The 15,763-nt window shown below is 38.4% G+C and overlaps 1 protein-coding gene across 2 annotated transcripts in view; it reads right to left on the reverse strand.

The window, feature by feature from the left end:
• Window positions 1-15,763, reverse strand: part of ROBO1 (roundabout guidance receptor 1) — a 742,961-nt gene that overhangs the window by 646,385 nt on the left and 80,813 nt on the right. The window contains exon 2 of one of the 2 annotated variants that reach the window (XM_080374482.1): window positions 4,299-4,439. In XM_080374482.1, coding sequence (XP_080230608.1) covers window positions 4,299-4,386 — 88 coding nt within the window. In that variant the 5' untranslated portion in view covers window positions 4,387-4,439. Of the gene's footprint in view, window positions 1-4,298; window positions 4,472-15,763 lie in introns of those variants that run through there. The other variant, XM_080374481.1, reaches the window with a different exon arrangement.

Raw genomic sequence — 15,763 nt, forward strand, 5'->3', positions numbered from 1 at the left:
GGAGTCTGGTCACTTCCTTAGCTAAGTGAGTCTTTGCTCTTCCTTTACAGCTTCACAATCAGAGTCTTACATGAAATTTGAGCATCCAAATCTCTTTGCCTCAGCCTGTGCCAAAAGACAGTCAATAGTTACACTTTGGGTTGGGTTTGGTTGAACATTTCTTTTTTAAACATTATTCTCAGAAAAAAAACCCAAAAAAACAACAAAACAGCACAACCAAAGCACTAGCTAAATTCTTCACCTGAACTAGTCAATATCCAGATCATAGACTTATTTGGGATATTTGATTGAAAAGTCCTTCAGGCGCTTAAAAAGTACAGATGAATGAGTGAGTACACATTATACAAGACATTGATCTTTATGAAGCAGCAAATGAAGATGTTTCAGTGCTAAGAACCATTTTTTCAAGGTAAATTCACAGGTTGCAGGGGAACCAGAAGAATATGGAATTTCTTGTCAGAATGTATCAATCACTCGTATAAACCCAAAGTATCACATTCAGACAACAAATTCAGTAGTTTGACAAGCAGGTGATGAAGAAAACTACAAGTCTTGTTTTCACTAGTCAGCTTACAGAGTCCCGAGTACTGAATAGTTAACAGTGATTAAAAAACCCAGCAGCAAACAAAAAAAACCCCACACCAATTTACTTATGCAACTGATCTATGATTAACTTGACAAAAACTGGGATGTAAGAGTTTTCAGTTGCCAAATATAATTGCTTACAGCTTAACATGTTAGAGGCAGTGAAAAAAGTTATGATTAACAACTGTCTCCTGTTGAAAGAGGCAAACATGCTAGTATAGTGAATGTATTTCCTGTAGTGTTTCATTAGTAACCCAAGAAGCATTGGGGAAAAGGAAATTTAAAATATTCTTGTCTAGCCCAGAAGGGATCAGATCCTGGGCTGCTTCTCTTCAGGACTTCAGTAAGCTTTTATGATTATCAGAGACGGTTGTTTCATGGTGGTTTTGAGGTTTTTTTTTTTTTGGACTTACACTAGCAAAACGTATTTCTCAGATGGACATTTTACTATGTATGGTTTATATATCCTATGCTTTATTATATATCTGCATCTCCTAAAGGAAACCTATTTCCTGGAGAAACAATGCGCTTCACAGATTTAAAAATAAAAAAAAGTATCAGAAAAGCAAACTTTTTTTACTTGAAAATTATGGAAATTGTCAGGCTTGCTAATGCAACATCAGTCTTTGCACAAGTACCGAGACACAGTACTTGTAGACCATGGATGTCTCTATCGAAATTTCTCAAAAATCTGGGATCAAAAGAGGTTTTCTCCTCGTACTTCTCTCCCCAAGATCTACAGAAAATTCTGTTACAAAAAACTGTTAATAATCTGACAGGAACATTCAAAATTTGTCACTCCATGGTTTTACAAGGCTTTCTTCATCCAGATATCTTTGTAAAGCTCAAGGATCCCACATATTGGGCATCTATTCTAGTTTGGATGGAGGGCATTTCCATAATACTCCCTGATAAAGGACCCGACCCCAAACTCAACCAAATCCATGAGGAATGCTCCTACTGTCTTTATTAACAGGCTACAAATCTGAAAGCTTGTACTCACTTCTATTGGTTTAAAAAAAAAAAAAAAAAAAAAAAGAAAAAATTCTCAGTCTAATTACTAAAATCTTTTGCTGCATGTTGGATTTATAGTTCTGTGATTTTTTGACAAGGTAACTTTAAAACACTTCAGTGACTTAACTAATGCTATATTACATTTAGATGCATATGTTTAGCTCTATGTTTTCAGTTAATGCCATGTTTTCTTCGACCAGTGCACTTTAAAATCAACTCTCAAGTCTTCCAGCTTTTAAATATGCAGAGCAACTGGAAAGAAAAATCCTATCTTTCCCAGATAATGTTCAACCCCTGATTAAATAAAGATGTGCCAAGGCAGAGATACTTTGTGCCTCGGGAGACAGCCATAGTGGAATTGCGAGTGTATTTTATATGTGAATTAGAGGTAAGATGTAATGACATGAGATGAAAGGCTCAGCCCTGATTTTAATAAAGGGGGGAGAGAGTACTTCCCTGTGGACCCCATATGCAAAAGACTGAGACTCAACAAGAATATATGAAAAGATTCAGCAAAAACTACAGTAAATGTCTCAAAGTTCTAAGACCACCTAAATTAAAATTCATCACATTTCACTGGAGTTGAGAATTCCAGTTCTAAGGGTAAGCTTTAACACCTTTCTGATAGTTGTCATGTGAAATTAAAGCTATGTCATCAATAAGCTGGAACAATTTTTCAATTTTTAGGTAAGACAGAACTGGAGAGTTTGAAACCATAAAAATTAATTTTTAAAGGTTACTAATAACATGACCTAATAATAATTTCATTGAAACTGTTATTTTGAAAGCATGGCGTTTATTGAAATAAAATAACAATTTTGTAGTACTGCAATCACAGACGTTTTAGCTGCTTAGTGCTTTTAGCAGTCCTCAGAAAAAGCTGTTACCTATTGCTCTATTGATATTTTTAATGGATAGAGCAGAATTCCAAAGAAACATTTCTTTTTTTTCCCTCCATTAAATGGAGGAAAAAGTTTGAGATTTTGCACAGCTCTTTCTTCCTGTGCATAAAAAAAAAATAAAATGAGAGACATGCCTTTGTAAGGAAAAGACATGAAAAGAGAAAAATGAATGGGATGAACTGCTTAAAGGAAAAAAAAAATAATAATCCTGCTTTATTTGATCTTTTGTGATAATCGCACTCCTGGCACCCTGCCAGTAGAGGCTGAGCATGCTGATGTCTGGCCAAGCACAGTAATCTCTTGGTTCAAGTCTGAGGTCTGTGATGAAAATTACAAAGCAGGGGCAAAATCAAAATGCCACCTGTGATTTTATCCTGAAATTAATTTGATGGAAAACGTAATAAAATGCAAACAGCCTTTTTAGCAGAGTCTAAAAAAACCTGACTAAATTGAATCCAATGCAAGTGGATGGAGGTAGCCATCATGCAAAGATATTCAGATCTGCAGGCATTCCTTTTAAAAAGAGAGGTAGATGTCTGTGTGACAGGTAAATTACTTTGAAATTATGTTTGACGTCTGAGGTCAAACTTCTAAAATGATAATTTTAACTTACACCTTCCTTTATTCTGGAGTCTTTTTGCATCTCCTACATAATACGTTTGAAACCAACAAAGGCGGGGGGGGGGGGGGGGGGGGGGGGGGAGGAGAAAGAAATACAAATTCATGTCCTTAACTTCCTTTCCATGAACCTTATAGATCAACAAACCCTTGAAGGAAAGAAAAAAAACCAACACCTTTTCCTTGTTCTTTTCATTCAGTAGTCTACATTTGAACTAGTTGCCCACAGATATATGGAGAACAGTTGTATAGCCACAAAATTCTGCATACATGATGTACTCAACTTAGAAATCGAGCCAGTAGAGTCTTCTATGTTATTATTCAGATTCAAAGCAGAAAAAAAAAACCCACCAAAAATCAGTATGTCACTTCTTTTTTTTTATGGTCATCGAGTTTTCCTACATGCTACTACAAGGTTGTACGTTATTAGCAGTATTGATCAAAGTTAGTTTGGGTTTTCCCTAACAAATATCGAAGACAACTCAGAATGACTCAGAAGCTGTTTTTACAGATTTATTCTTTGAAAAACCCAACACAACACCACAGATTTTGTTTCCTGTATGTTACTGCAATAGAAGTGCATTGTTCACTGGATTGATACAGGTTACCTATTGGACCACCACCTTCTCTTTAAAGTTGGTTAGTATCTTGCCATATTTACACACGCTTCCTACTCTTTGCACTAGTAAGGCTTGCCATATGCAAACATCAGGACAATCCCTGATCTCCAGGCCTTCACTGAAAACACCGCATTTCACCTATTTCACAGTTGCTGCTATTTTTCTTCTTCAGGAAGGTTCTCTATAGATTTCCTATTCTCTTTGATAGTCAAGTCTCTTCCCCCTGCATTCTGTATTTCTTCTCTCCACCAATACTGCTAATCAAAGGAATGCTTTAATAGCCACCTTAACCTTCTCGTACTTGTATTTTTAGGCCACTCTTTTTCTGTATTTTAATTTGCAATTGAAAAAAGCAACTCATTGCAACACAGACAACACAGTACATATTAAATTTTGTGTTTTATAGATGCAGATATGCTCATAAATTTCTTACCTACACACACACACATTAATACATGGAGAGAGAACATCAGGAATATACATGCATATATTCACATGGACGACATAAAAAATGATCCGTAAAAACTTTTACAATTATATTTAAATAAAAGGTACCTACCTGGAATGAGCTGACCCAGTAACTGATGGCATCTGGAAAGGCTGAATACAGCTACTATGACGAGAAAAGGATAATGTTTCCATTTCATGATGTGTCCTTCCTTGCATTACACCAGCTCAGCAGCGCTAACATAAATGTCACCTGCAACACACAACAGAAATAAAACAGACAAATTAATGACAAATTTAAGGTACTTCCAAATATTTTTGCCCAGTGTAGCTCTTTGAAGTATGCTGGTTTCAATAGTTTTAGCTATTAAAATAATGCTAAATTTTCTAGGAAATTGCAAACCACAAACAGAATATAAATGAGCCCAAAGTGTTTTAAAGGGAGGCATGAGGAACCCCATAGTGCACATGTGTATTTTAATGTGATGCTTGTTGCTTGGTCAATTTATTAAAGAATTTGCTCAGTTCAGCAATATAATTCAGTATAGATTTAATCCATTTCAGTTCAAGGACATACTGAAACACCTGTCTACGCTGAAAATGCTTCAACACTATTCAGTTTTCTATATAAGCAAGGTTAAAACTTTAGTCCACTTCTTATGGCATGGTTTTTTGCTGAATGAGGATTAGGGATAATTTTGCCCAGTAATAATTGGAACAGTTACAGCAACTTTCTGGTGAGTTTCTGTATTCTTAAGACCAGAAAATTTTCATCTGACCGGTAGAATAATGGAATCTTATGAAAGAAAATATCTTTTTAATCAAAATGCGACTTTTAGACTCATTTTTCTGATCACTACAACTGTAGGTTGAAAATTATTTACAATTCCACCACTGCTGAAAAATAATCTCTGCCTATCCTACTCATTTCTAACACTTCAGATATGTTAGTGTTTAGTACAGACTTTGTCAGAACTCCTCAGGCCTTGTTTACAGCATACCGACCTGTGCAAAATGTCTTCCTGCTACAGGTTCAAAAAAATGTACAGTGTTTTTTAGTTAACCATAGGTTTCTAAAAACAGTAAGATGTTTTTCAAACAATCTAATTAAATATGCACAATCTGTAAATCAACAGGTTTAGAGTTTGGGGGTTTTCTCTTCTTCTTTGTTTTGCATTGTTTTTTTTGAAAAGGGCCTTTAACTCAATAGAAACCAAAATGCACATGACTGCAATGTCCCATATATTGCACAGTATCTGGGATTCATGTTAAGTTCTTGTCAACAAAAGAGACAGTATTTTAAGAGTCTGTCAAGTTACTAGATGTGCACAATTGCCTGACCCTAACCAACGATTAGAGACTGCTGAACACAACCGTAAATTTGAAGCAGGCTGACGCGTGAAGCTCTACTCTACAAACGAGTACATCAGACTTTGATAACATTACAACTGCACTTCTCATTTCTCTCTCCTCATACTCGTTCCCCTTGTAGTTAAGAATGTATACTCAAGAGATGAACAGTTTGGATTACAATTCCTGTATTAGCTAAATGCCAACAGACAGAATCTTAACAGTGAAAAAACTTACGGTGCCATCAGTCACTTCAAGTCTGCTGGGACAGAGATTTTTCAGCTGTAAACCTAATATAATATAAACCTATACTTGATGACTACATATAGAAGAGTTGCATTGTTAGTGGGAGTATTCAGTATCATCTGATACTTGCGGATGTTAAAAAAAGTTAAATATGAATAGATTCAATCACCTACACATGGTGCATTTTACATTTGCTTCTTGTGTTACACCTGCACTTCTATTATCTTAGCAACCAGAAATATTAATACTCCATTTCCTACAACTGCTATTACCTGAATCCGACAAAGTATTTCCTTTCATTTTTCTCACTTCAAGTTCACTGCACACAAAAACCCAGTTCCTTCCATTCCCATTCTTCTAATATTCCTGATCACTTGTATGGCTGCTCTTCTGTTGCAAACAGCTTGACAGCTCTTAACGGCAGAGTTTACGGCAATTAATGGCCAAGGTGTTACACGCTGCTCTAAATGCTATTCGTAATATAACTACAAGAACAAAATGAGGATTTGTAACTTTGGGCCTTTAGAATATTGATCTCTTTCTCTGTACAGTAATGCAGGCTTGCTTTAGAAAACTATTTACCACTTTGGCTTCACATTCCCATAGCTTCCTCTTCTTTGCTTTCTGTCTGAAAATACAAGATTGAATGTTGTTTCTAATGCAAAGCTGATGAGGCAGCCCATTGAATTTTGTTCCCCAAAGAAAGAAAAGTAACTTATTCAGTTAAGGATTTACTTCATCATCATAATGTGAGGACCTCACATTATAAGTCAACATGAAAGACTCGTTTCATTATACATGTAGCAAAATTATTCAAGGACTCTGATTTAATAAGAGCCTAAGTCTTCCCATCCAGCGGCAGGACACAGCTCCTACTGATCTCCATAGGTGTTAATATCACACATTCTGGAGGCAGAATATTATTTGTGAACCAGATTGTACTGGGTTTACATGGCAAGGTGCTGGTTGAGGTGGTACTGCAGGGTGAGCTCTTAGAGCAGAGGCCAGGGGTTGCCTGTGCCAGACACAAATGGCTCCAGCAGACCCTGTGCAGGGCAAAGCTGAGCCGGTCAGCCAGGCTGGTGGTGCCTCTGGGAAAGTCTGTGTAAGAAAGAGGGAAATGCCAGATAAGCAGAGGAACAGGGAAAAAGAAAAGAAAAAAAAAAAGGTCAAAACCAGGAGAGAGAACACCAAGGTGAAAGCAGAACAGGGAGAGGGCCATGCTGGAGCAGATATCCACACAGCAGCCCATGGGGGGGCCCAGGCTGCAGCAGGTGGATGTGCCCTGAAGGAAGCTGCAGCCCATGGAGAGCCTGTGCCAGAGCACCTTTATCCTGAAGGACCACAGCCCAAGGGAAGTATCAACATTGGAGAAGGGGAAAAATGTGAGGAGGAAGAAGCAGAGGCAGGGAGGAGCTGTTATGGCCTGACCACAACCTTCCATTCTGCAACCCCCCGCACCACTCCGGGGGTGGTGGTGGGCAGAGGTAGAGGCGTTGGGAATGAATGAGTAAAGTTGAGCCTAGGAAAAACGGGGAGGGGAGGTAACTTTTTAATTCTTACCTGTCTTTCTCACCATCCAAGTCTATTTTAATCAGCAATAAATTTTGCTCTTTAGCCAAGGTTAACCCACTACAACCATAAAGGTGGGGGTGGGGCGCTGGGAAGAGATAAATCCTAGGAACATACTTTGTGGCACTTGCCCTATCTTTGACAGCATCCCATGTATAAATCCAAAGTTTTTTCTTTTCCATACCTCTCACTTCCATTTACTTACTTGGTAGACTAAGGCTTCTCTGTAATCCCTTTGTATGAGACAGAGCCCCACAGGGAGCTCAGACCATGACTGCCCAGCTGTTAAAATGTTTTCTACCCTCTAATTCTACATGTGGTTTATGTTTGAAATATGATATTTAATTCTAAAATCTGAAATTATTTCAGTGTTATGAAAAACATTATTCTTACAGAAAATTTCAGTGATGATGGCTTTAACGAAGCCAAATAAATTTAATATGAAAACAATTCTGAATAGAAGGTTAATCCACTATATTCAGAGTATAGCGCTTTCTTCTGAAATAGTAGCCCCGATCACAAAAAAGACAAAGTAGAAAAAGATGTCATCAGAATGGAAAATGGTTTTCAGATAGAAGTTGAGTTCAGCAGAAGAGAAATAAGAACTTTCTTATCATAGTCTACTGCCACATTCCCACAATTCAAGTACTACACTATTGTGGAAGAAACTCAAAGAAATGTATCACAACCCAAAGCATCCAGCTGGCAATTTAAAATGCTGCTTCCCTTAGAACACAGTAAAAGCCTGTGAAATATCTGCCACATATACTTCTATTCATACACAAACTTCTCAGCGTCATAACACTTAACTTTTTTGATTATAATAACTGAGCTAACTGTTTCTGTGTTTGGTCTTTCTCTGCAATTAGTCCTTCAGTGTCTGAAATAGAAAACTAATATTGCAAATAAGGACTGATGCTAATTAGATGTTGCCAGTGACAGAAAAAGGATGAACTTGCCATATAAACTTCAGCTGGCCTGAGACCTCACTTAACTCCATATCAAATGACTACACAGATCTACTACAGCAGATCTACACCAAAATGTGCAGGAAAAGATTCAGGTCCAATGTGTTGCCCCACAGTGCACAATGAAGATAAACACTGGTTCCTCTATGACATTATAATCATTAAATAATCAATGGCAAATTAAACTGCACAAACCCAGAGGGGAAAGGAGCACTATGGTAAATGCAGGGAAAGGGTCTAATCAATTATTTTCTTGCACTTCCCAAGTATAGTGCTATTTATTACTATAGCCAGTGCAGCATCCAGCAGCAGAAGCAAAGACAAGACAAAAACCAATGCTGGATTTATTTATTTATTCATTTATTTGTTTACAATTTGATTAATATTGTTGCTTCTGTCAGAAATAGTAACCAGCTTGGTAAGACTAAATTTGACAGTGTGTTGAGTTGTAAAAAAAGGACACAAAAGCCAGGTAATTAAGATTCTCACTTGTAAAAATAACTTCCCTTTATAAAATCTATGCACTTTGGAAAATATTATGCTAAATAAAATTGTTTACCTACAGGATGAGACAGAATTTTGATTTCCCAGGTAACCAAACTAGAAAAATTTCACTGAAAGGAGAAAAAAAATAGAAAAACCTTCCTTTTGAAGCAATGTTACCTCAATTTGAATGCAGAACATTTCCAAAGCTTGTCATGCATTGTTAGGCCTGCTGATATGGGATAGGCCTTCCCGTACTTTCAATCCTTTTGTTTACGAAGTCCTAATGTCCATCAGTTGGACACCCAGTTATCCAGTCATCTCTGTTTAGACTGACACTACTTCTGGATTTATTCTTCTTGTGCATTATAATCAGTAAAGTTATATACCATTGAAATTAAGAACATCCCTCTACTATTTTAAACATCCTGTCTTTGTTAAACTAAATTTATTTGGGGTTCCAGGAGGATGGGAAAGGAAGCACTGCCATATATTGCCTCAACTGTTTCCACTTAAGAGCAAGAGTGACAATGGGTTGATGAACTAGGGGGAAAAAATTCAGGCCAGCTCCCTTTCTGTTATAAAGTAAATCAACTCTACTAAGATCAAAGTAGCTAAAAAAAAAAAAAAAAAAAAAAAAAAGCGATTTAAACCAAAGTAGTTATCGGTATAAAGTATCTATGGACCTGGACTGTGATCCTTTCAGTGACAGTTTCAGCAGGCATTCATGAAGCTCCCCTTATTTAATCTTTTAGTATTCCAGAACATTTGGTTTTTTAGAACCAACTGTTTGTTAGGTCAGTTGTAACAATTATGATGCAAGACAGATTATTTACTTATTTTAAGCTGTGGTTTGTTTTTGTTTCTTTTTGATGCAGTGAGAAAACCAAGAGTAAAATAATAATATTAGTAATAGGTTGAATATGCTCAATTTGTATTTCTAGGCTGGCAGGTGGCAAACTTATATGTAAAACTATCTCACCTAGATGTTAACTGACGTGATTCTCTGTATAGCATACTTATTGCCCAAGCAGTACCATAGGAATAGTTCACCCAATAGAACTCAAAGAAAAAAAGAAAAAAAGCTTTGGCCACATTCATCCACTTGTACTGAAAGACTGCAGCAGAATCCCAAAGAGCAGTATCAGCCTGACAGACGGGCAAGCGGCATCAGCTGTAGCCTAAACCCTAAATACCCTCTACTATGCTGCCTACACATGACAGCTCGGCGTGAGGAGCCAAACTTAGGGCAAAAGAAACATTTTTTTTGCCACCAGTCTCAGTCTCATAAACAATCTCTATGACAAGTTCTGCTAATTGCTTCATGTGGCTATATATATCGCCTGGCTGTATAAACCGAGATTAATTTTGAATAAGGGACAACTTTAACAAAGACATTTTCCTCAGGGAGGAGTACATAAGTGAGACAGTGAGCGACAGAACATGATTCTTGTGTAAAGGAAGCAATACATTCATAATGCAATAAACGTGCAATGCAAGGTATGAAGTGGAGTGTAAAGAGAAATTAAAAAAAAAAAAAACAAAAAACAAACCAAACTAACAACAAAAAGCCAACCCTAACACCATTAACTGTAACACAATGATTTCCAATTGTGCTGTGAACTGGGGGCACTGGAGAAAGCTGACAGGCTCCCGCCCCTGCCGGTGCACCAGACTGCTGGTGTCTCTCTCAAGGAGCCAAATGAGGTTGCTGAGCCCTCGCTGCTCCCTGCTGTCCCTGCCTGCTGTCCCTGGAGCCACACGGAGACACCGCCTGAGCATGCAGGACTGCGGGCAGGGAAACCAAAGCCCACCTGGAGGTCAGGCTGGTGAGGCATATGAAGGACAGCAAAGAGGGACTTCTACAAGTAGATCAGCAGCAAAAGAAAGACCAGGGAAAATGAGGTGGGTGACCTTGGGACAAAGGGCATGAAAAAGGCTGAGGTATTTGATGCTTTATCTCAGTTTTTGTTGGAAAGACCAGCCTTCTGGAATCCCAGGCCTCTGAAAGCAGACAGGCAGTCTGGACTAAGGAAGGCTTGCCCTCAGTGGGGGAGGATCAGGTTAGGGAGCACTTAAAGTACCCAGACACATACACCATGTATGTACACATACAGACACATACAAGGGGAGCTGGCCAACGTCACTGCAAGGCCACTCTGACTAGCTTTGACTATCAGGAGAGGTTCCTGAGGGCTGGAAGAAAGCGTCACCCATATCTTCAGGATGAACGATCCAGAGAAGGGCAGCTCTGTCAGCTTCATCTCGATCCCTGAGAAGGTGATGTACGAACCTATTCTGGAGAACATCTCCACAGGCGTGGAAGGACAAGAAGATGACTGGGAGTAGCCACCATGGTTTATGAAGAGGAAACCTTGTTTATCCAACCTGAAAGCCTTCTATGATGAGATGACTGGCTTAGTGAATAAGGGGAGATCAGTGGATGGTGTTTATCTCTACTTTAAGTGGCCTTTGACACTGTCTTCCATAAGACCCTTTAAGGAAACTGATTAAGTAAAAACTAGAGAAGCAAAAGGTGAAGTGGACTAAAAACTCACTGAACTGCCAAGGCTTAAAAGATTGTTATCAGTGTCACAGAGTCCAGTGGGGGAGCAGTCCTTTGTGGTATACCCCAGAGGTTGCTACTGGGTCCAATACTGCTTAACATCTTTACTAGTGACCTGGACAGTGAGACTGAACACACCCTCAGCAAGTTTGCAGTTTACACGAAACTCAGAGTGACTGATACACCAGATGGTTGTGCCACTATCCAGAGGGATGTCTGCAGGCTGGGCATTCTCATGACGTTCAACGGAATATCCCCAGTTCTGCACCTGGTGAAGTTCTGCACCCAAGGCACCAGTACACCCCAGAGGCCAAGTGGCTGGAAAACAGCTCTGCCAAGAAGGACCCGGGGTTCCTGCTGGACAAGAAGTTGAGTCAGCAAGGTGTCCTTGCAGTGAAGGCCAAAGGTATCCTGGGCAGCTCTGGGAAGAATGCTGATGGCAGATGGAGGGAGGTGGTCCTTCCACTCTCCTCAGCACTGGTGAGGCCGCACCTGGAGGGCTGGGTTCAGTGTTGGGCTCCCCAGTACAAGACCGACCGTGCAGCAAATTCAGCAAAGGGGCACAACAATGATTTAGGGGTGGTAGTATCTGTCACGTGGGGAAGAGACTGGGACTGTTCAGTGAGGAGTAGAGAAGGCTCAGGCAGATCTGATCCATGTGGATAAATACCTACTCGGACGCAATGAAAATGAGGGAGTCAGGCTCTTGTTAGCGGTGTCCAATGACAGGGCAAAAGACACAAACTGAAACACAGGGAATTCCACTTAAACATAAGAAAAAAACCTTTCTAATATAAGGGTGATTGGACAGTGGAATAGATAGCCCTGATAAACGTGGAGGCTCCATCCTCATATGCTAAAGCTGACAAGACACAGTCCTGGGTAACCTGCCCTGGCTGACCCTGCTCTGAGTAGGGCACTGGACTAAAAGATCTCTTCCCTGCCTCAGCTGTGATTATCCTGTTCAGGAACCGCGACACCAAAATCAGCAATCCATATACTGTTTCAGGAAATACAGTATTATAAAGTATTTAGCACAGAAGGAGGGAAAGCTACCTCTCACCGAAAACTACTTACAAAATGCTGGAAAGCTGTAGTGTTAGAGTGACTAGAAAGCCAGCAGCATCAAATGGTCCTGGAATAGAGGCTGGTTGGATGGAAACAGTACGCTGGCTTGTCTTTTAGGGCTTAAAAGATTTTAAATAAATAAATAATAATTTTAAAAAAGCTAGAAATACTAGGAAAATCACTTACCCTGTGAAAAGCCCTAAATGCACAGTCAAACATGGAAAGTTGAAGAGGTTCGTGATGACATTTTTGGAGAAATAACCTTATGATCCCACAGGTAAGCAGAACATACAGACAGGCTAACGCTTAAATATGCTATGCAACATCGTAAGCCATTGCCTGCCATCACAGTGCTTGTGTTCATGCTGATTATTCCCCTGGAAAGCAAAAATCAATTCTAACTTGCAAACTATTGTTTTGCACAGACCTGCTATTGCAAGTTTTGTTCAGTCACTCTCAGGGGAGCAATCAGGGGCCGAAGGTAATTGATATCAGTCACCAGTGGATTCATTGGACAAAACCTTCCTCAAATCCAGAAGGTGACATCATTCTGTTAATTAGCTTATTTTTTTATTATTTTTTTTCCCCATTGAAACTGCTGATACAGCTAAAAGCTGTGAGAAGAGAGGGGAGAAGTGAAGATATTTGTGTCATAACTCTCAAGAAGCCATACAAGACAGTCAGAAGGAAAGATCTGAAGGCCTCAGCTAAAAGCTTTCCAGTGTGTGGGCACATGCACAAACGCTTGGGCAACAGGAATAGGAATGTAGCTTTAGAGACATTTCTAATCTACTAAAATTTACTTGTGCTTCACACCTAGAGGAAAGTAACACTTTGGGTTGTTCTTCCCAGTTGTAGCCAGGCTGCCTGGCAGCATTCTCACAGGTAGAACACCAAATTTCTCTATAAAGAAGCCTGCCAAAGGAGCAGAAGTACAGTCTCCAGGAGCTTCAGCTCACTCACTCCACATAACTCTAAAACACAAGACTTTCGAAACATCTGTTTGGGACTGTTTGGTGTTGGTTTGGTTTGGGGATTTTTAAATGCAATTTCATATTTTTCAAAATTGTATCACCATTAATCAACCTGGGCCTCCATTTTTGAGGACCATCTCTTAACAAGGGCAAACAAGGAAATGTGAAGCAAAACCTATAGTAACAGCATTATGGAAAACCCTATGGGAAAATTAATTGAATTCAGAGCTGGATTTGGATGTGGCACTATAGACAAAATGAGGTATAAAGCAGGGAGGGGAAGGAAAAAACCCCGACAATTCTCGGTTAGTAGCTGGATCGCTGACTAAGGCAGGATGTCTGCAAAGAACTTGCACATAGTTATTAGAATAGAAATTGTAACAAAATTCATAGATTATCTATGAGGTTACTATCATTTAAATGTCTTGCCCTGTTTTAGTGAGATGATTTTTTTCTGACTGTGTCTCAACAACATGAGTTTGAAACCAAACTTCAACATGATTCTGAAGCCAAATCACAAGACTGCCAAGCACCAGATACCAGTCTATGCCTACTCAGAAGAAAGCTACATGTATGATATAAAATTTTCTCATTGTTTCTCAAGTCTGGAAAACAGCATGACAAAAGTAAAAAGGAAATTCCCCTTTAGAGATGCTTCTACTTGTGAATGTCAGGAAGAAATAATAATAATAAAAAAAGTGGTACTCTACTCCTATTATATCAGATCCTTAATTCTTGCATCACTTATGTGCAAAAGGAGTTTATACAAATGAAAGGTGGAAGTATCTTCTGTTCAGACTTAAATAGGTTCCTTCAAAAAGGTTTAAACTTGTTAAAAGCAATGCTGTCTCTCTGAAATAGTAAGAATATGCTTGCACTCTAATCTAAATTTATGACTAATTGAGTAACAGCGGAATGAGTTCTGTGTTTTCCAATAGACAAATTGTAAGAGCTGGCTAAATGTTAAAAAGTTTTGCTTTTTGAAAATACAACCAAGCAATGATCTAAAATCAAGAACCATCTCATATCTTACATAACCAATGTATTATCTCTTTTTGCCCTTTGGCATATTAAATCAATGACTCGTGTCTCAACTACTAAGTCTTTCGAGGGAATGTTTGGATAAAACTGAATACTGTATCTGTTGCAGATTTCCCAATATGAAATACCATGTTTCTCAATTTCTAGAGCAACATACTCATCACTTTTTGAATATGCAAAAGGATATCATTAGTAATGCCTTGATGTAATGAGTAATTTCTTGATGCATAAGAAAAATTGTCAGTGTGCAAACACTATTAAGTAGTGTAAGTTTGAAGAAGTAAAGTATTTGCTGTCAAAAGGACTTCCAAACAGTCACATGGAAAAGAAACATTAGATAGAAAGAAAATCCAGTGCCTGAAAGGTTAAAAAAAAAAATAATCCTTTAAATGTATTTTGACTCCTCTCTTATACCTGATCTAAAAAAGCAAGGGTTTTTCAAAGGCATTTAGCTTTAAACATTAGCAGTATCTTTGAATGTCCTCAGCAGTACCAGAAAAGAGGGATTCAATTTTCAAAGATAATTGTGTCAGATAACTGTCTCATCCCTTTTCAGAAACAATCTGATAAATACCTAATTACCAGCCAAGTGATTTCAGAGCCACACAGCTGGGTCTGAGAAAAGGCTACAGGGAATGACAAGGTCCCCTAAAGCCATCGAGAGCAAGAGGCGGTTGGTTTGTGAATTACTTCATTTATTCAGCTGATAAAACGCATAGAAAGTCTCCAGAGAAAACAAAATATTCATAAAATGTTGAAATAGTAAACAGAATCAATATTTAACCAGAGAAGTAAAATGTTTTCAAATATAACAGGACTGCATACTGCAGAACAATTACATTCCAAAATCCACAGCAGTAAATATTTGAGCCTTTCACACCACTCATTCTTCCAGAAAGCATTTGTACACTAGTCAGTCTAACCTCGTCTTGTGTTGATATATAATGCTGTATAGTAAGAAATTGGCTTTACAGTATTTTATATTGCATTCTTGATGCAAACTTAGAGCAGCCTGATCTTAAACAATTATAGTTTTAATTGTCAAAAAGGAAAGAATTTATAAATTGTCAGCAGTGTTCAAGAACTACCTCAACCTCCTTGGAAAAAACTGGTAATCCAGCAATTCTTTCTAAAAATACAGAGTAGTTTCACTTTAAAGTTATCTTCACCAGTTAAAAGAAACCCACAGGTATATGTAGCATCTCAGATTTCAGTGAATCTTTTTAAACTATAAATTGTAAAAGCCAATCCTGTAATCTTGCTGAATTCCTTGTGCTTGGTGAATTGTTGGCCCCTACTACACCTCCTA

Source organism: Falco punctatus, assembly GCF_963210335.1.
Source record: "Falco punctatus genome assembly, chromosome: 2".
Taxonomy (NCBI): Eukaryota; Metazoa; Chordata; class Aves; order Falconiformes; family Falconidae; genus Falco; species Falco punctatus.